A 21,091-nucleotide genomic window follows, 5' to 3' on the forward strand; every position below is an offset into this window, starting at 1 on the left:
AGACTGAGACTTCATCACATATTTAATTGCAGTTAATTACCAAACACTGAAAGTCTCTGTATGTGATAAACCCAAAAAACCTAAAAGGGTAAGTTTTAAAATAAAAAAAAATCCATTATTCCCACTGCACTGGTACCCACAGGAGCACTGGTACCTCCTGTGTCCTGGCTGCATCAGGGAATGTATTGCTGTGATAATTCCAGCAATGACTGATGACATCTCTGGCTGAAGTTAAGCACAACCAAGGGACTTTGTGCAGGAACTGAGGCAATGCCCAAACTGTGAGAACTTATTCTGCAGATGTAGTCTGCCTGCACTTGACTGTTCTTCCCATATTACCTCAAATCAGGCTTAAAAATTTAAACAAAAGGTGCCCTTTTCTTCTTCTCAGATGAAAGAACATTTTAATCCTTTCTGCAGAATGCAAAAATTTGACTTTTGTACTGATTTAAACACGATACAAGAACTGTGTATTTCATATTATTGTTTTTAACAACAAGCAGAATTAACTCAGGTGTGCCTTGTTTCAGGCTTTAGAGTCCAGCCTAAGAAACACAGAGTTTGTTTTTGCAATTCTCTCCACATAAACAGGCAATGCATCATGGCTGAGCTCCATGGTGCTCTCATGGACACGAGCACACACGGGGTGACTCCACCCTGTAAATCACAATCATTTACCCTGGACACAACCTCTAAACTCACCAAGTCTCAGGGCAGTGCTGGGATGTGCCATAAAGAAAAAGCATTCAGAATTTAAAAAATGCCATTTCAAATGAAGACACCCTAAGCTCTTCAATGCCTCCTGCAAAACAATTTTCGCCAACATGAGACACCATCAAAAACCCAAAAAATGAAACAAAATAAAGAGTAATTTTGGCAATACCTTTATCCTCACAGGCTGCTTGAACCAGAGTGGGTAATATATTTAGTGAAAACTCAGATTGGAGAGTCTAGAAGATTTTGCAGTCAGAGAAAAGCCAGAGTTGGAGGATGAGAGGGTTCCTTACCGAGGCAGGTGCGGCCGTCGGCGTGGAGCTGCAGTGTTGAAAGGGGGGTTCTTTCAACAAAAAACCAAATAAAGTGTAATTTTGGCAATACCTGAATCCTCACAGGCTCCTTGAACCAGAGTGGGTAACGATATTTAGTGAGAACTCAGAATGGAGAGTCAGAAGGCTTTGCAGTTAGACAAAACCCAGATGTTGGGAGGATGAGAGGGTTCCTTACCGAGGCAGGTGCGGCCGTCGGTGTGGAGCTGCAGTGTTGAAAGGGGGGTTCTTTTAACAAAAAAAACCCCAAAAACTAAACAAAATAAAGAGTAATTTTGACAATACCTGAACCCTCACAAGCTGCTTGAACCAGAATGGGTTATAATATTTAGTGAAAGCTCAGATTGGAGAGTCAGAAGGCTTTGCAGTTAGAGAAAAGCCAGATGTTGGGAGGATGAGATGTTCCTTACCGAGGCAGGTGCGGCCGTCGGCGTGGAGCCGGAACCCCGGCTGGCACTGGCACTGGAAGGAGCCCTGGGTGTTGGCACAGCCCTGCTGGCAGCCCCCGTTCAGCACCTCACACTCGTCCACATCTGCAGAAGGAAGGGAGGGACACGGTGAGGGAGGATTGCAAGAGACCCTGGTTCTCCTGCAGGGCTCATCCAAAACGCAGGGAGCTTGGGCTGGGTTGTTGTTTACTTCGTTTTGGCAGCAGAGAAAAGGGGAATTTGAAAAGTGGAATTTTATGGTGTTTTTCCAAGTTCCTGCAGGCACTGCCTCTGTAGTCTCTGCTTCTGAAGTCCTGGTTAATTAGAGTGATTTGTGACATGGCTGAGAAAAATATAAGGGAAGAATTAGGGTTAGATAACACATCTGAGCCAGTAGGAACTGCTGGTCAAACCTTTGGCTTTTATAAAAACTTGCTCTATGAACATTTCCTTCTGCATCAGGCTTTAAATCCTATTGTTCTTGGGGGTACAAGCAGGTAAAACTGACCTGAATGGACAACAGACACATTCTCCATCACCATTACATTTTCAACCGTGGATAGCACAGAGAGCTTAAAGAGAAAACTTTAGAAGAGTGAGGAATTTGTGCTGCATTTTCTGTGTCCCTTGCCATACAAGCATAGAATCACAGAATGGTTTGGGCTGGATGGGACCCTAAAGCTCCTCTCATTCCAACCCTGGCCATGTTCAGGGACATTTCCCACTATCCCAGGTTGCTCCAAGCTTCATCCAGCCTGGGCTTGGACACTTCCAGGGAAGGGGGAAAACATTGTGTCCTGTTCTTCCTTGTGCTCACCTAAACTTTCCACAGCACCTTCTCAGACAACCTCCCAGAAAAATGACGTGAGCTCCTGCTGATACCTTTTCCAAAGCTAAGCAGGCATCATTCCATATTTCAGGGGATTTTAGAGGATTACATTCGGTCAAATGAAGAGGCAAACAAGCATTAAACCAGCTTGAGAACGCTGCTGCAAAGTTCCAGCTGAAAATGATGGACAATGATGGACAAAGATCAAGAAGAGTTTAAGTAAACAGGTGAAGGTCTAAGACAGAATCATAAAAAACTGAATTTCCAGAAGTACCACATAAGCAGTTTCTGCACCTCTTCAGCAACGCTGGGCTTCTGTAAATAGCATTTGATTGACATGTTGACACCATTACCTTAAAAATCAACATGGGGTCGTTGGAAATAAGGGTCAATTAGTCCATTCCCTGAAAAAAATCCACCTGGCAGATATTTGCCTAGATTTTGTCTCTCCTTTCCTTTGCAGTCCCCAGGGACAGCAGCTCCACCTCCCACCATCTCCCCCAGGGGCGATTCTTGTCCCAAATTATCCAAATGCCAAAGATATTTTCTTCCCCAAGTCAAGCCTCCCTCCTGCAACAGACATCTCTGAAAAACCCCCCCTTTCAACACTGCAGCCTCCTGCTGATTTAATTGCTCTTCAGATCATGTTCTGAAATTATCTAATGGGAGGCAAGTCCACAACTGCTCCTGTGGGGGAATGAAGGAATTTCCCCCCCCCATATTGCTCTTGAGGAACAAGGGGTCTGGCTTTCATATCTTTGCTCTGGTTATATCTGTTTTGCATTTAACTTTCATGGTTTACATATTTTTTTAATGCTTTTATGTTTATTCCATTTTAGAAAATCTAATCACAATTAACTGAAAGAGGAAGCTTTAAAGAAGACTTGGAAATGCACAACATCCCTCTCCTGAGGAAATGCATTCATGAAGTTCAATTTTAATACTTCACATGTGAATTTCCCTCACCTAAAATGAAGTCCTGGTGTTGACTGGTGTTTAAATTCAGACCATTTGCTAACATGCACCACTTTTTGATCCTTCTGCTGTATTTGTTGTTTTATTAGACTGTATACTACATACATGTCCTTTTGCCTGGAGACATCTGGAATATGCTTTTTTTGAACCAGAAATCTTGCCTTTTAAAATGTAAACAGTAAACAGAAAATGTTATTCACCTTGTTTAATTCCATACCGCTAAGAACCAGACTGCTGAAAAATGCCAGGACGAAATCAGACCCAGGAAACCCTTTGTATGGAGTGTCAGAGAAATAAAATAAGCAAATAGTCTCAGAAAAATAGAACAAGGAAGCAGCTGAACCACATAGTACACCACATTCCAGTATTTATACCTCAATAAACCCAAACACTGGGAGCTTCAGTATTTTAATTTTATAGGCTACGATCAGCTGGAGAATTTCTCTCATATACCAAACACAGTTTTAAGTTCGGATATTGGCACTTACAAAGGAGAAAAAATAGTCCAGCTAATAAAAACGAGCTGGGAGTTAGTGATATTTGTTAGTCTCCATTTGGAGATTTAGAGGAGTGGCTTGGTTTATGGGGCAGCTCTGCACCCAGCAGCAGCTCTTCCCTGAGCAGCACTTCCCTCATGCTGGCACATCCCAGAGCAGTGATATTGCTGAAAGGCAGCACAATTCAATGCAAAATAAAAGATCCTCAACCACTTGTGCCCATGAGCAAGACCCAGCCCAGCCTGAGCCTCCCTGCAGCAAGAGGAGGCGAGAGCAGGAGCTGAAAATGCAGCTCCACGACGCCACATCAACAGCAAATCTGGTGACAGATGATCCCTTCCAGCCCCAGACTTCCTCTGCAAGATCAATATTTTAAGGATTATATGCTGAAAGATTCCTTCACATCCAGCAGATAAAATCAAGAGAAATGCAAGGCGCAGTCGCCTTTCCACGTCTCCTCCATCTCAAGGCCAGGAAACAGCTTCGCCCCCAGATACAGCAGAAAAATTCCCTAATTATTTTGTCTGGGGAGCAGTCTGCAAAGCAGACACTGATCTAAATGCCTGAACTGCATTTGGAAGTTTTAAATGTCTAAACTATTTGGACTCTCACATTTTAATTGCTGTACTAGTAAAGGACACGTAGCAGCAAAACAACAGCTTCTGCTTTTGTAGGTACACAAGTGGATATATTTTTTCTACTTGCCTACAGAAAGATGAAATTATTCTAGAATAGCAGATGTATAAAAAAATATTTAAAAGCATTCTTGAAATATAAAGCCCTTCCATTTCAATTCTAGACCATCACAGGATTATGGAAGATTGTATCTGCATCTGTGATTAAATTTGGATTAGTTTCCAGTGCAGATCAAACTGAAACACCTTCCTGCTCGAATTTCTATAGTTACAACCTAGGATGCTTATCTGAATAACCTGAATTTCAAACCACTTATGGCTTGCTTATCACAAGCCAGGCTGTGATGAAAGCAGCTGCATCCCCACAAGACAGAGGGAGAGCAATTCCTGGGGACAAGAAGGAAAATGAGAGCTGTGTGCTGTCCCCAGGCTGTCTTGCCAAGGAGATTACACTGCTGGGTGAACACAGCAGAGGTGGTGTGTGGATATTCCCCTTCTCACCTTCAGAACATTGCAGAGATGCTTTACAGGGGGGTTCCCCACTGAAGGTACCTTCTTGTGTCCTTGTTTGTTCACCTTTCATCAGGAATTACCTAACAGTCAAACAAACCAAAGCCTGTGTGTTCCCAAGATATTTTAAAATATTTTAACCACATCTTTTTTAGCTCCTCATGCTCCTGAGGGCTGTGCACTTGGACTGACCCTTCCTGCATCCCAACGCCTCAAGTTCCAAACACAACAGAAGAGGATGTGATGTACAAATGCCCAAGCCACTGCCAGCTCCTTTCCCTTTCCAAGGGCAGATCCCACAGGTGGAGTGCCAGGTTGTGAAATCCTCCACACCCCTGACTGAGGGCGCTGCTTATCATCAAGATGGTTGGTCCCTAATTGACTTGATTAATCACATTAAAAGTCCATTTGACCTGCCCAAAACCAGTTTCAGTGCAGAGCTGAGTGACTGTTAGTTTGGAATTCAGGATTGTCACATTAGCAGCATTTTTCATATCATTATTAAAATGCTCAGGAACAGCTATGATCAATCAGCTCCTCAAAAATACACAGAGAGCAGTAATAAACACGGATAATTAGTGAACCTGCAATCATGGTTTTTACAAAGGAAGAAAGAAAGCAAGATCCTGCCAGAAATCAATTCTCTACTAACAGAAAGCTTTGCTTTTTAAGACCACTAAGAAATGCAAACAAGATACAGAACTGAACTCCAAAAAGAAAGAAAAACACAATAACAAGCCTCCATTTTGAGAATCCTGGATGGAGGAGAGATGATGTGCCAAAGGTATCCCCAGGGATGGACACTTCCAAAAGCTGCATGTGACACAGAGTTACAGCAAGGTTTGCCTCTCAAGGAGCTTCCCCCAGCCAGGGGCATTTTTTAAGAGTGACAAACGAACAGGCTTTCCCTCCTTTGACTATTGAAATTTACAGATTGAGAACTGTTCAGAGTCAGTGTTTTCTGAGTGATAAGCAGACAAAAAACTTCCTTTTCCTAGCACCCAGGCACTGATGGAGAAAGAAACCAGAACTGGGCAGGACCAACCTCACCATTTAGAGCAGATATGAGGAACAATTTTGTCCTGGAAGGGGTCATAAAGCATTGGAACAGGCTGCTGGGGCAGTGATGGAAATGCCACCATCTCTGGACATGGTTTAAGGGTGAACACACTGGTGGTGCTGGGCTGACTGCTGGACTGGATCTTGAAGGTCTTTTCCAACCTCAGTGGTCATATGATTCCAAGATTTTATTTAATAATTAATTAGTTTTCGGCAAAATCTCTTCCCTTTATCAACCAGAGAACAAGACAGAGAGGCAGAGATCAAACAGCTGTGAGCATCACCCACCCACAAACACCAGAATATGGTGTTTTTCCATATGGATGGAAAGATTTCTGGCCAGCTGGGGGCTGATGTGAGAACCCATTCCTTGCTGGTACCTGCACACAGGGACCCAAACAGAGCATCTGTGGATCTGGCCCAAAGAACTTTCACTGCACCCTTTCTATTAAATTCCTAAGAAATACTACATGAAACAGGAATGAATGACACACAAACATTTCCTCTTTCCAGCCACCACAATCCCCCAGCCTGCTGCAGAAAGGATGAGACCAGCAGAAGCAGGGAAACACAAACCCCTACTTGGATTTACTCAGAGAATGGTTTATGCTGATGGTTTTAAAGTCAGATTATAATTAAAAATAATTACAATGATTATTTACTTTAAAAATCCAGACCAGAAAGAAGAAACATGGTCTAGTTTTTGCAGCATTATCTTAAAATTCACTAAAATCAGGGTTTGACCCCTCTGTACCCAGGGAGCTCTGTGGGTCACGGGTCCCCACAAAATATTCACTAAAATCAAGGTTTTAAAAATCACTTAAAATTAACTAAAATTCACTAAAATCAGGGTTTGACCTCTCTGTACCCAGGGAGCTCTGTGGGTCACTGGTCCCCACAAAATATTGTGAGGCTCAGTCAGGAATGATGGTGACAGAGAAAGAGGGAAGATTGGATCTTAAGTAAAGTACCACAACAAGAAACCTTAAGAGTCTCTATTTAAAATTATCACAAGTGGATAAACTGTTCAACTCCAACACAGATTTGGAAATAAGTTCCAACAATCTGGCTCAACCCTCCATTGCCCCCAGACTCTTCAGCTGCAGATCATTTCATACATCTGATAAGAAAACTCTGATTGTTTGCTATTGAACGTGATATTTTAAATCAACAAAGATGCATGACAGTGCTTTGCCTTCTGTTATTTGTAACTACACTGTTACTACTCTCTTCTCTATATTCCACAGGGTGTTTAAACCTCACAAAAGTTACGAAGTGAAAATATCATATGGTCTTTCCCCACTAATTACATGGAGGATTTTACACATTATTTAGTGTGTTTTTCAGTTAAATAATTTATGTACTCATGGGAAAGAAGGGAAACAGGCTTGGTTCCCAGACATTCTTAAGCTGATCACAAAAGTCAGAAATTATTCTATAAAGTAAAACTTAAAATAAGCCCCTGTTATTGTTGCAAATACATATATACATATATAAAATTATATATAAAAATTTACATAAATATTTATAAAATTACCTATATATATATATATAGGTAAATTTATAACAGATTCAACTCATAGCTTCCTTTAAATCACAGAACTGCTCAAGTCTCCAGCTCAGAAATGTCTAAAATTTGAAAACCAGTGTGAATTCCCTCACAAAGCATGACATAATTTGCTCTGGGAGCAGAAGTTTTGAAAAGGATCTCTCCCCTTTTAGTAACAGAAAAATGATTTTCAGAGTTTGAAATTCCTGTTGCTAGAAAAATATTTGGCCATCTTTTCCACAATGAAAGAAGTTTTACATTGGTATTGACTCTAGGAAGGAAAATACAAGTTTGAAGTCTGGTCCAAAACAAAGCCTAAAATTAAAACAAAAAAAACTCCAGTTCATATTAATAAAAAACTTATTTCTTTTTCATTGAACCAAACTGAGCAGCAAAGATTGAGAAAAGCAGTTTTGGGTGGCTGGGAAGTTTTAAACTGCAAAACTCCTGGTCTGGAGCTTTTTTTTAATGCTCCACAAAACACCACAAATACTCCACAAGCTCCTTTGAGTGGTTTCCTAGAACCTGGTGTTAAAACACCTCCACGAAACAGCTTTCAGCATAGATAAATGTGCTCCTGCAGAGCCAGCTGGGTCATTTGGAACTGTTAGTGCTTTTATTTTTGCTCCTCAGCTATTTGCTCTGCCCTTTGCTGGCCCTGCCATGGATGAGATGAGCATCCCTTGTCTGAGCCAGCCGGGTCAGCCCCGACTGCTGCAGGTTCCTCACTGCCAGGTGTCCCAGGCAAGGCTGCTCCAACAGGACTGACTCATGGCACGGCTCCAGCAAGCCAAAAGGAGCTGGTTAAAAGGCAAGGGTAATGATTACTCACCCAGTTTAGCCCCTGCAAACTGGTTTCCCAATGGAGGAGCACCCTTGTTGCAGCAGCCAGTTTTCTACCACATTTCTTCACCCAGGATTAAGGACAAAGCAACTTCTAACAGCACTCGTTTTGCAGGCAAAGAAAGGTGATCTGATTATTTACCTGCTCCTGAAAATGGGGAATGTAAATAATGGCATTAGACCACCACAGCATCTTTGTCTGACAGTCTCCCCCTGGAGATTTGGTCCATCATGGAGAGGCATCTTCTACCCTGTAGCTGGTACCTTGTCCTACACCTCATGTGCTTTCCCAGGTGGTTTTAAGGACTTCCAGCTGTGCCTGGGCCAGGTTTCCCTTCTCTCCTTCTGGTTTCTCTCTCTCTCTACACAGGAAACACCAAAAGATGGAAATCACAGTGCTGTGAAACGTTGAACAGCAGAGTCATCAATGGGACCTTGTGTTAGGTAATAAATATTTATGTCCAGATCTGAAAGGAGATGCATCTCCTGATGCCTGTTTTCAAGGGAAAAGGACAGAGGCATCTCGAAGGTATTTTTGACAGATCCATGGAGCAGGAGTGGCAGGAGCTGCCCCACAAACTGATTTTGGGGAGAAGACTTCTGTGAGTACTGCAATCCACCCCATCAAGTCTGAGACCTGGATTTCATTTCCTGGTCTGTCACTGGCCTTACTGGGGAGTAAAGAGATAATTAAATTGTCATGAGATATCACACAACCCTGTTAGTGGAGGCCACAGGTGACTGGAAAGAACAACATTGACCTGGCACAGATCCTGGTAATTTGAATTCATTGAATTTGAACTTGGTAAGGCAAAGCTTCCTTTCCTTACTCCTTTCGTTACTCTTCTCTCCTTTCCTTTCCTTTCCTTTCCTTTCCTTTCCTTTCTTCCTTTCCTTTCCTTCTTTCCCTTTCCCTTTCCCTTTCCCTTTCCCTTTCCCCTTCAATATTCCTCTCAAGCTAAGACTGGCACCAGACAACCACTTAAATTTGTGACTTGTTGCCCCCAGTGCCTGGACCCTGCCACCACAGTTCATTTCCCAGCTGTCCCCCAGGACAGAGATCTCCTGCACAGAGTGATGAGAAAAGAGAAAATTGGCCAATATTTGTGCTGCCCATTTCTGCTTACTCTCCATGCCTGACATGCCACTCTCTCACGAGATATTTAACAGTGGTTTAGCTCAATAAACATCCAAGAGCCCCTCATCCACAGCTCTAAATGCAAACCATATGCTGCAGATGAAAACCCTGAAGATTATAATTAGAACTGTCCATTCAATTTAAACAAAGTCAAGAATGAAAACTATTTCAAATTCAATAAACAGGCCATTTCAAAGTGTAGACACTGTGGAGGACAAGCTTAACAACTTAATTGACAGGTAAAGCTTCATTTCTAATCCTCATTTTGATATCATCTGTAGCCTCAGGAGTCAAAACACATCACTGCTCAGTGCTCAAAATATGCAGAGAAAATGAAAATGTCAGCTGAATGAAAAAAAAAGGAGAAGCATCTGTTTGATAGCTGTGTAAGCCTGTGATATGTAAACTGCTTTGGAGTCAAGCAGCCCTAATTAGAGTTTCAAGGAATTCTTCATTAAATATACAGACAGAGACATATATATATATATATATATACACACACACACACACTTTAAGCAATTATTGAAACCAGACAATTTGCAGGAAAACCAGGCTATAGAATTAAAGCAAGGAACATGACAATTTCACGGCCAGACCTCAGACAACACTGTGATGTTTTCACACAGCCGTGCAGAAATACATTTTTCCATCTTTTCACTAAGCAGTTCTGTATGTTTTTCTCCACTCAAAGTATTTAAAACAGAAGAAGAATGGTCTTTTTTGGGATCTTGGTGTAGCACACAGCATCTCAGCAAAGCAAAGCCAAAAAGGAAGAGTGATGGGGTTACCAGCCCCCTCAGTGGGGTTAGACTAATAGATATTTTGGCAACTGCACCCCCTTGACGACTCCAACTCCCATCAAAATGAAACCCACACAGATGGACACAAACTCTCAGTGAAGAGCTGTGCCAGGATAAGTGAATGACCACATGAAATAACAAGGGAGTACAAGCTGAAGAATGACAAACCAGAGAAAAGGGTAACTTAGGCTCCTAAAAAAAAGAAAACCAAAAAACCAGCTTCATTAATATTACTGCTTCCAGTAGAAAAGAGGTAAATGTACTGGCTGGAAAGAGGGAAGTTGGAAGGGAATGTTTTAAAGCCAAATATCAAAATTTCAGGTGATTTCTGCTTAGCAGAAAGACTGAGATCACCAGTATCAGCAGCTATCGCAACACTCCTTCAAGGTTTTCTGATGTGGGGCGGAACAGCAGAGAGAATGTTTGTTATGGGTCTATCAATTTTTAAATACAGCTCCTCAGCACAACCCAGTTGGGCCCTGCTGTGAGGCGGGAGGGTGGCAAAGGAGGAGAGGATCTCTGTAAGGAGCTGCACTTAATAAGTGACAGCATGATACAGCCCAAGCTCCTTGTGTGGACTCAGCTCTGAGCTGTGTTAAGGAGGTTTCTGTGCTGGGCCATCAGCATCTCCTCTCGGCAGGACGTGGCAGCTTGCAAGAGTAGTCCTGGAATAAAAAGAGAAACGCCTGATGTGATGAGAACACCTGGATTTTGCTAGCAGCAATATTAATGCACACTTGCTGAGCTCCGTGCCTCTGCCACGGCAGAATGCAGAGAAATGTGTTTTCCACACACAGCAGGTAAAACATGCACAAGAAAATGATAATCATGCAAGCACCTTCATAATCCTGTGTTTCCAGCTTACAGCACATGTGCTGTGCTGGCTGAAATACAGATGTGGTTTGTGACAGGGAGGGCACAGGCACCATTCAGCCTCCAAGCTCCCCCTCTGCCCCTCTGAAGCTGAGACAGAGCACGAGCTCCTGTCCCTGTGCCACAGCTGGCTCTGGCACTGCTCTACAGCCATCAGCTCATGCGGTGCCTCTCCAGGTGCCACCAAAGCACTGATCCCCCATGGGAGCCATCCCAGCTCCAGGACAATCTGAGATAAACTGCCAGGGAGCAAAGGACAGCGTTTTACACAGGTTTTCCAGCTCTGCTTCCTTTGTGATATAAATCACCTGTGAATCTGCAGAGGTTCTAGAAGGAGAAGAGAGAAGTGACGTGAACACATCCAAACCTATCCATGCCAACTCCCAGAGCTGGATCCTAATCATCAATCACAGAATGGTTGAAGATCAACCAGTTCTAATTCCCCTGCCATGGACAGGGACACATTCCATGAGCCCAGGTTGCTCCAAGCCCTGTCCAGCCTGGCACCTTGAACTCTTCCAGATATTCCACAAATTCTCTGGGAAACCTGTGCAAGTGCCTCACAATCCTCACAGGGAAGAATTTCTTCTCAGTATCTGATCAAAATCCACCTTCTGTCAGTTTGAAGCCATTTCCCTCTCTCTTATCACTCCGTGCTTTTGCTCAAAGTCCCTCTCCAGCTCTCTTGGAGCCCCTTCAAGCATTGGAAGGGGCTCTGAGTTCTCCCCAGACACTTCTCATCTCCAGGCTGAGCCACCCCAACTCTCTCACCCTGTCTTTGTATCAATAATGTCACCAGGCACAGCAGAATTTATTTTACTTCCTTTTTTCTTCCTCTTCCTGAGATTAAAATTCGCATCGAATTAACCACTTGATTGCTCCATTTTTATTACTGTTGTTTTTGAACTCCTTGGCTGACACTGAACCCCTTTTGGGACAGGAGCTGTTCTCAGGGTTCTCAGGTGGGCCTTTCACAGAGCTGGCGTGCAACAACAGCAGGTTCACTTCAAGTTGTTCTTCTAATATATCCCAGCTAAAGCCCTCAGGTACTCCTGTAATTGAAGTTGGAGTAATCCAATATGATGTTGATCAAACTACTGATCTTTTAATAACGCAGTGTAGCTCTCCCAGCAGTTGCTATCTCGCTGACAGTCGTGTCTGGATCGCTTCCTTTGGGCCAAGGCTTTGAACAGAGTTTCTGTTTGCTTTAGATTTTTATCACAAATTGTTTTAAAGCTTTTTAAGGTTGTATCAGATGGCTCATAAAATCCACAGGCATTTCAATAATAAAAAAGAAAGGAAAAAAAAGGGAGTCCTATGAGGTGTCCAGGTGAAGAACAGTATGAAATGCTCCCAAAGAGGAACACAAACACCACTCAGGGGCTCTGCTCTTTCCCATCCCTGTACCTGCCGTCAGTTCTTGTTTACACAGCCTGTAGGCAAAGCTACAGAAAAATCTGTAGCCACTCTGCACAATACCCTCCTCTGAAAGGCAAATGTGCACATTTTTCCACTCACAATTTCCATTTAAAGTACGAATTTAAGGTTTTTCTAAGCCTTGCCTCTCCACACAAGAATAATTCAGCTGCAATTTGCATTTTCGATGTGCTCGAAATGAGCACCAAGATGACTCATGTGCTGTTTATAAGATGCCTGTATTTGCTGGTAAATACCTTGCTACAAACAAGCTATAATTTAAGTATTCAGAAGTCTTGCTTCTGCATAAAATTACTACTAAGTGTAATTTTGGAGACCATGACCAGAGCTTCAATTTCAGGCTTGCAAAGCTCTTCCTACACAATGATTCTTAAAAGTACGAGTGGATTTTCTTCTCTGATAACAGCAATCATTGTATCTCTGTAATTGCAGAAAAGATTACCTGGCTTTTAATTCACATTAGTCAGCTCCAACAATACCCTGCTTCTTTCCTTTCCTTCAAAATAAACTAATTATTGTCAATCAGCCCTGTGGAATGTTAACATTCTCTATAACCTGCCTTTCAGATGTAGTCATACATGCAAAAAACTACCTAATATAAACTAATCAGAGCCCTAGAAATATCTCAAAACATATTTGTACTCCAGTCTATCATTTTTTGTCACATTATTTCCAAATATTATCTTTCATCCGGACAATAACAGCCTTTTCATTTGGCTCTATAATGCTTTCCATCTCACTATTCATAGCTCCCCCGTTAATTAAAAGCATTGAGTCCCTGAGTAATATGACAAACACTGCAGTACTTCTGAACTTTGGATGTTTTCACTATCGAAAGCTGATCAATACAGCTTTATGCATCAAGTGGTTTGGACAAAGAAAACTCTCCAGGGCAGTTTTTTTTGCCCATGCCCAACTTTGTTGTGCAAAACTCAGGGAGGAACCATGGAGAGGGTGACAGCCGCTGTCCCTGCACATCCCACAACCTGAAGGACATTCCTTCCCAAGGATAATGGCAAGTTGAAGTTCCTGCTCCATATTTTCTCCCAGCTGGTGGAGCTGGAGGAAGACAAGGTAGCTGGAAGGCTGGGGAAGCAATCCCTGTGCCGGGTCTATAATCAGCTGTGACGCACAGGGAGCCGCGTGCGCCATATGGGAAACGCCGTGGAGATGGGGCTCTGCCTGTGCTGCTGCTGTGACACCCAGAAACAAGCCTTCCCCTTCAGATCAGCGATCAATAATTCATCTGATAACTGGAATGCAAAGGGAAAAGGTGCCAGCTTTCCCTGTGGTACGAGCAACGCTGTGCTTTTTAAGAGACGCTGCTGCCTTGGAACACGGCACAAGCTGAGCTGCAGGGAATGTGTGACACGGTGACAAGCTGCACTACACCTAACCCTGTGTTAGGTAGTGTTCTAACAGTGTACTAACCCTGTAGTCTGACATAACCTGAAAATTAAACTGCCAGTTCCACGGCTTGTTTATGCAGAAGGCTGTTATTAAAACGTGGCAGCTGAATTAAGCGTTCAAAGGCAAAAATCTAGGCACCAAAAAACAAGCGCCGTGGAGAAAAAGAGATTTGCCAAGATTATCTGGAAATAATCATGGAATCCTTGAAATATAAGGATTGAAATATAAGTGGTCCCAGTCCTCCCCAAAAATCAAGGGCTTTTGGGTAGGACTCCTTCAACCATTGCTTTGTAGACTTGGATCAGGACAACAACACCCTTGACCCAACTGGTGCGCATAAAACTTCTGCATACAAAGTGACTGCAAACTGACTCAGCCTGTTCTCAGCTCCCGGGGATGAAAACACACATCCAGGATAAACGAGCCCAGCCTGCAGTGGCAGCACTCACTTTGGAGGGAGCTGTCATAACTGTGAGCCTGTGCACCCCGAGGGATGGCAGATGTGAGAATCTGGGGGTTCAGCTCGCAGCCGCCTTTGTTCGGTGCGTGAGGGAGGAGCAGGGAGCCTTCAGCAGCAGCCAAGCAGGAACTGGGGAGAAACTAAAGCAGGGCAATTTAAAAATTTCAAAAATAAAAATAAAAAAATATTAAAAATTCAAAAATTAAAAAAATAAAAATTTGAAAATAAAAAATTCAAAAGTACAAAATCAACGATAAATCAATTATCAGAGCATCAGATGCTCTTCTCAGCCCAGACTGACACAGAAATACTCTGAGCCAGGTGGGAAGTGTCTGCTCTGGCCCGAGCAATATGTCCCTTCCCTGGCTGAAGAGAAACGGACACAAAATGCTGGGATTTGCCGAGTTTAGTATTCAATGTGTTTTTATAAGATTGAGAAGGTTTGTGTAGCTGTGATTTTTGCTGGGGAGGGCTCACAGAAAGCAAGGGGACTGCACAGCCCAAGCCACTGCCATCCTGGAATGAGCCCCAGAAATTCAGCTCGAGCCCCTGCCTGCTCAGGCTTGCCAAGAATCAGCACTCAGGTAATCCATTTAAAAAGTCCAATAAGCTGAAGTCAGTGTTACCCTTACTACGGCTATGTTGTCATTTTTACTACTTATTTGGAAGGCTTTTTTTGCTGTAGAACTACCAGGAATAGACAAATGCAGACAGATGACACAATTTGCCTGGGAGAGTGTAGCAGCTCCACGCAGCGATTGATCCCAGCTGGATCCAACACAGCATGGGAGAGCACGAGGGAGGTCAGAGGAACAACCCCCAGCCATCACTCCTGCTCAGAGAAACGCCTGAAATTGAGAATTCCAAAAGAATGACTCGGGAGTGGAAATAAAATTAGATTCCCCATCAAGTTTGCAAATGTAGAACATCTCCAGCAGTTTCTGCCCGGAGCTTCTCCGCAGCCATGCACAAAAATCACACAGTCCTCCTGCCTAAATCCAGCAGTCTCCAGAAATACACTGAATATGCTCTGAAATACACTGAAAATACTCTTGAGTGCACAATGCCAAACAGTGTTTATAATGCACAATTAATCCCTAATCTTACTTAATTCAGTTCCCTCTGTAAGACAAGTAGGGGAACCCTATTTTTTTTTTAAATTTCCAACTGGGATCTGAAATCAAAAGCAGTTATTAAGCTTTTTACTCATGACTAAAAATAATTATTTGACAGGTAGGAGCAATCATAATACTTACATGTAAAAACAGATATTGCTTCTTGTTGAATTTGCTTCAAATATAAGACATTTACCAGCATTCTGGATGTACAAACTAATGGAGAAGAAAATATTTACTCTTCACCCCCCCTTGGCAGATTACTGTGAGCTTTTTATACTTTGAAACATAAATACTTGAAATTATCTGACTTAGCTCTAAAAACCCAAGCTGGAATCCCAGGATACATGAGAGGCACTAAAAACAGGTTTGGAAAAATCAGAAATTAGGTTTTACCTTCTCTCCTCTCACAAGCCTTTTTCTTTTGCCTATTCTTTTTCTCTTCTTTTCAAAATTGCTGCAAAATTCCAATACTGAAATAACTGAAATGCCTCAGTTATCAAGATGGTTCACCCAGGTGAGGTGATGAGGTGGAGTTGTCCATTCCCCTCCCTTTAAGATACAGACATTAGGTGGACAGAGTAATTAATTTACAGATAATTAGATAATTGTGACACAATTCCTGCAACTGGATTTATTTCCTTGTCCCAAGACAAGGTCTTGAAATAGAGGAAGATGAAGAGGGTTGGGTGGCTTCACCTCACCTGGGTGTGCCTTCACTTGAGTGCTGTAAGATTTGAGTTCAGCTGGTCTGGCACTTGCTGCATCTGGAATAAGAACTGGTACTTTTTGATATTTGTAAAATATATTCTCCTTGTTCTCCTTCTGCTGAAGTGTTCCTGGCAATAAGTACCTCAGAGTCGTGGCCTGCCAACAATGTGTGCTGAATCAAATGCAACTGTTAGAGTTAAGATCATGCAAAAGCATCCTGAATCCTTCCAGTAGACTAATTTCTTTTAGTCTTCTATTCTAATAAAAATTAGATAAATATAATTAAAAATGCTTTGGCATTTCCCTTCAAGTGCATGAGGCTATGTGCCTCAGTTTTTTATCACAGGACATGGCAGACACCTGTACATTGATTTGTTGGGCAGGGAAAGCAGCCCAAATGCAGAATTAGCATTTGTTCTCTGCAACAAAACCAGAATTTTGACAAGAGTAAGTTGTGTTTCAGACCTTACTGACTTAATAAATGCTGTCACCTTATTAATAAACACCTTCTTGCTCTCAGACATGTCCCTCAGTATTGCTTTAGCCCACCATTAACTCTTCCAAGGCAGCAAACAGCATTTGACGAGTCCCCCCTGCCCTGGGAGCAGGCTCCAGCAGTGACCCCAGTGACTCCTCCATTTTGGGGTAACCAGAGGTGGCCCTGGCACAGTCACACTCTGGCTCTGGAGGCAGCTGCTCCCAAAGTCCCCCTGGCAAAGGTCAGGGAAGCAGCCAGAGCTCCGAGGATTGACTGAAACCCCCAGGGATGGGGTTACAGCCATTGCAATATCACTCCAATCAAGCAAATAGGAGCTCCTTTCCATCAACAGTTAATCACAGGACTTCACTTGTCTCTAAGTTCCTGCAGTTGCCTTGACAGATGAGAGCACAATAATATAAATAAGAAATGACAGTTTACCAAAGAAGGTTAACATAAGGTCACGACCTTTTTCTACTTGACTTCTGCAGCTTATTCATGTGTGAAAACGCGCTTTTGTAGCTGTAGCCTCAGCATCCCTTACAGATCTGGACTTCTGCCAACAACTGAGCTTTAAAATTACCATTTAAAATACCATTTTAAATGGTATTTATGTTCAGAAAATACCATTTCTGCATTTCGCGATGCTCGAGTAGAGCTGCTTCGCTTCAGAATAAAACATGAAATGAGGATATCTCTGCATTTCACAGCCCATCTCCCTGACACAGTGGTGCCTCTGCTCCACAAACAAGGCACAAACCCATTCCCTCTGCCTTCCTCAGACCAGGGCACTCCTTTCTGAGCAAACCCACCTGCCCAGGCTGCCCCAGGAACAGCACACGGATGCACAGGGCACAGCATCAGCCTGACAGTCCTACACTGGTAAATGTCAAATATTAATTTGTCACATTATTTGTGCAGTGATTTAAAGCCAAATCCTGTCTCATCATTCATTTCCATCAGGCGCACGAGGAGCGGGAGGGAAGCAGGAGCTTTCTGTCACAATCTGAAATGCCTGCGCCAGGAGCTGCCAGGAAATATTTCTCTGTCAGAGAAGCAAACTGAAGTTCTGAGCATGAAGGCTGGAGAGTGAAAGCTGCAGAATAACATGGAGATAATTAGCTTTGAAAGGCTAATCAGGTCACTGCTCTGGCTGGCATTTCTATGGGGATGCACAGGCCTCCAGCTCACCACATCTTGCCTCTCCATACGAGTATCCCTCACCAAAGTGAAGAAAGGCCTTACAAGCTACATAACTCTGAATGACATATCCTGCCAAAAGTACCCCCAAATAGCCAGGAAAGATCCCTAAAAATAGCCAGGAAATATCCCTACAGCCTTTGGAATGAGGATAGACCCCACAGCATGGGTCTGTGCTGCCCAATCCCCTGCCCCATGTGACTCCAACCACACACAGAATCACTCAAGAATGAGAAGGTTTAATCAAAGATGATGCAATAACTATTTTAAGATTATCCCACATATTTTATGTGGTTGTGTTGTGCATATTCATGAAGTCTTGTGTCTTGCACACACCTTTGACACCCTAGAAGGTGGAGATGTTGAGCTTTGTCAGCTCATTCAAGCTGTGAAATGAGAACTTTGGGTATCCAAAAAACATTTTTCACAAACCCCCAGCAATGCTTGATCAAAACAGCAGTGCTCTTCACTAAGTTGTTGGTTAGTGAATTTTTATCCACTTTCCCTTCCTTAGCATTAAACAGCTACAAATGGCTAAAAAAATATTTTAAAAAACCCAACAGTTCTTTCCCAACATCTTTCCCTTTTGTCAGAAGGATGCTCTATTTTGTTTCTGAAAAACACGATCAATCTTTCCAGTAATAATGACTTGCTGAATAAGATCTGTGCTACTTCCATGCTGCTTTTCTAACAATGCACCTTATTTGTACCTTGGCTTATAAAAAACCCCGTACACTGATCGATCATTGCAGGCACCAGTGAAATAAAACCAACCACGAGACAAATAATGGCAGCAGAACAATGGTGCACATCTATTTAATGCCTGAGTTTAGACTAAGGGGTAACATAAAGCACAGTGATGCCATAAAGGCAGAAAGAATGGAACAACCCAGAACAACAATAAACTTGATTCCTCCAAAACCATGGGTTAACCTGAATGAGGAGCTGTTTTACTCCTACCTGCAAAAATGACTCCTTTGAGCAGTGCAGAGGCATTAATAAAACCCCAGTGCACGCCCTGGAAGTCCTTCCAGCAGCACTCAGGTTTGTTTGAGAGCTCACTTTTCCCTCATGTAGTAACCAACTACTGAGTTACTCATATTGTACCACCTGATGGCCAGAAGCTGGCTGACAGTGGCCTCCTTGCAGGTCAGAACAGCCAAATTCTGTCATTGCCACCTCTGCAAAAGTTCAAGTGTATTTAGTGACACCACCACACTCTTATGACTTGAGCACTTCCAGTTCATTGTTTTACATTTTTTGCCTGAGGACTTAAAAGAAATGGCCTCAAAACACTTAATAACATATTCCCCCTGCAAATCCTGATCAGATAAAATACAGCACAAAAATCAAACACCTTAAGCTCTGTTTGAGTTTTTAAAGACTGTCCAAATGCTTGAATTTAAAGTGTATTGTCAGAACTGAATTGTGCAGAAGGAACACTAATTTGACTGAATTATTAAAATAAGACTAGTCTAAAGGAAAAATGACTCATGCATGCTAAGGATTATGATGAGTAGGACTCCTGCTTTCAAAAACCTTGGGGTTTGGACAATTTTTATGCACTGAAAGCAGTAAGTAGGCATCAAAAGACAGACCTGTGCACTGGCCCATGGGCATATTGCCAGTCAGTCACCCAAAGAGGCAAGAGAGGTGAAGTAGGAGGGATCTGTGAATCATAAATGATATTCCTGGGCTGAGCTCTCCAAAGGCCAAAATGAAATACTTCAATCAAAATAACATAACCATCTACAGCTTATTTTCACTGTCAAGGTGGTTTTTAACTGACAGGCTGAAATAGAAAATAATTCTATTGTCTTTTAGTGAAAAAAGGAGTGCAGTCAAATAAATTATAAAGGTGGGATAAATATGACCACAGACAAGAAACACATTGCTTTAGCCAAACCTTAAAAAGGAGTTGGACAATGGTAAAATGAAATCTTGGAAGAAGGGGATTTATGAGACCCTGTGCAATGGGAAAAGCCAGGAAACACAGTTTCTTTGAGAAGATGATAATACAGCTCATGAAAAGCTGCCCTGAGATTAAAAAGTTATCATCACTGATGCATTTACTGCAGCACTGAAATGCAGGGGAGGTGCAATCCAGGCCCACAGCAGAGCACACCAGGTGATGTGGCAGCACATCCCTGCTACCTGTGTCTGGGGAGAGCTCAGGAAGAAGGAACTGCTCTGGCCTGGAGTACAGCACACCTTGGGAACCTCACACCCGACCTTCTGCAGCACCCAGTGATGCACAAAATGTAGTGACTCTAGGTCAGCACATCATCTGGGCTTGTTTACAGCCACTCTGTTTGCCAGTGAGCCACACAGTTCATTTTGTGTTCTAACACATTAAGTTTTTGCATAAGAACGAATTTTACCCTATAATGCACTAACTAGACTTAAATTTCCCTTAGGAAAAAGACAAATGGGTTTACATAGCATGTGGTTTTTAAATCCTTTTTTATTCAGTTAATCTCTAGCTGTGGAATTGTGATTGAAATATGAAAATGTATGTGTATTTTCTGATAAGAGCCATTTTGCTTAAGAGACAGATGAAATATTATCAAGCGCATACACTTCCTTCAAGTTTTTCAGCTGATGACTGAAATCCCATAATCAGAACATGGCACAGCCAATCCAGGTTAAGTGATAACATTTTTTTTCAACAAAATAAAACAAAACCCCAACCCTTTGAAGTGTTCTTACAGTTACATCTTCATAATCCGGACATGAGAAGATCCGCGCTCTCGACAACTCTGAGCACACGCTCTTCAGCTGGCTCCACATAAAAGCCAGCATTTCCTTTCCCTTCCTAAGTCTGCCGACTTCTTAATAGCAGCGAGACACGGTACAAAGCATTACCTGCACAGGATTTTCCATCTTCCCCCAGCTTCTGGCCAGCTGGACACTTGCAGTGGTAGCTGCCGATGGTGTTGCAGCAGCGCTCCTGGCAGCCGCCGTTCGCCGTGGTGCACTCGTTGACATCTGCCAGGAGAAAGCACAGGAAACCAGTGAAGGATGGGCACTGAACACAGTACCTGAAGATCTGAGGATGGTTGTGTCTGACTGATGTGAAAAAATGAGAAAGTTTCTGA

General features: G+C 42.7%; 1 protein-coding gene across 1 annotated transcript in view; it reads right to left on the reverse strand.

Moving 5' to 3' along the window:
• LOC135451497 (multiple epidermal growth factor-like domains protein 6) overlaps positions 1-21,091 on the reverse strand; it is a 192,084-nt gene that overhangs the window by 69,348 nt on the left and 101,645 nt on the right. The window contains exons 5-6 of the mRNA XM_064720764.1: positions 20,859-20,981; positions 1,457-1,579 (exon numbers count right to left, since the gene is read on the reverse strand). Of these exons, the coding sequence (XP_064576834.1) occupies positions 1,457-1,579; positions 20,859-20,981 (246 nt within the window). The remainder of the gene's footprint in view (positions 1-1,456; positions 1,580-20,858; positions 20,982-21,091) is intronic.

This window comes from Zonotrichia leucophrys, chromosome 9 (assembly GCF_028769735.1).
Source record: "Zonotrichia leucophrys gambelii isolate GWCS_2022_RI chromosome 9, RI_Zleu_2.0, whole genome shotgun sequence".
Classification (NCBI taxonomy): Eukaryota; Metazoa; Chordata; class Aves; order Passeriformes; family Passerellidae; genus Zonotrichia; species Zonotrichia leucophrys.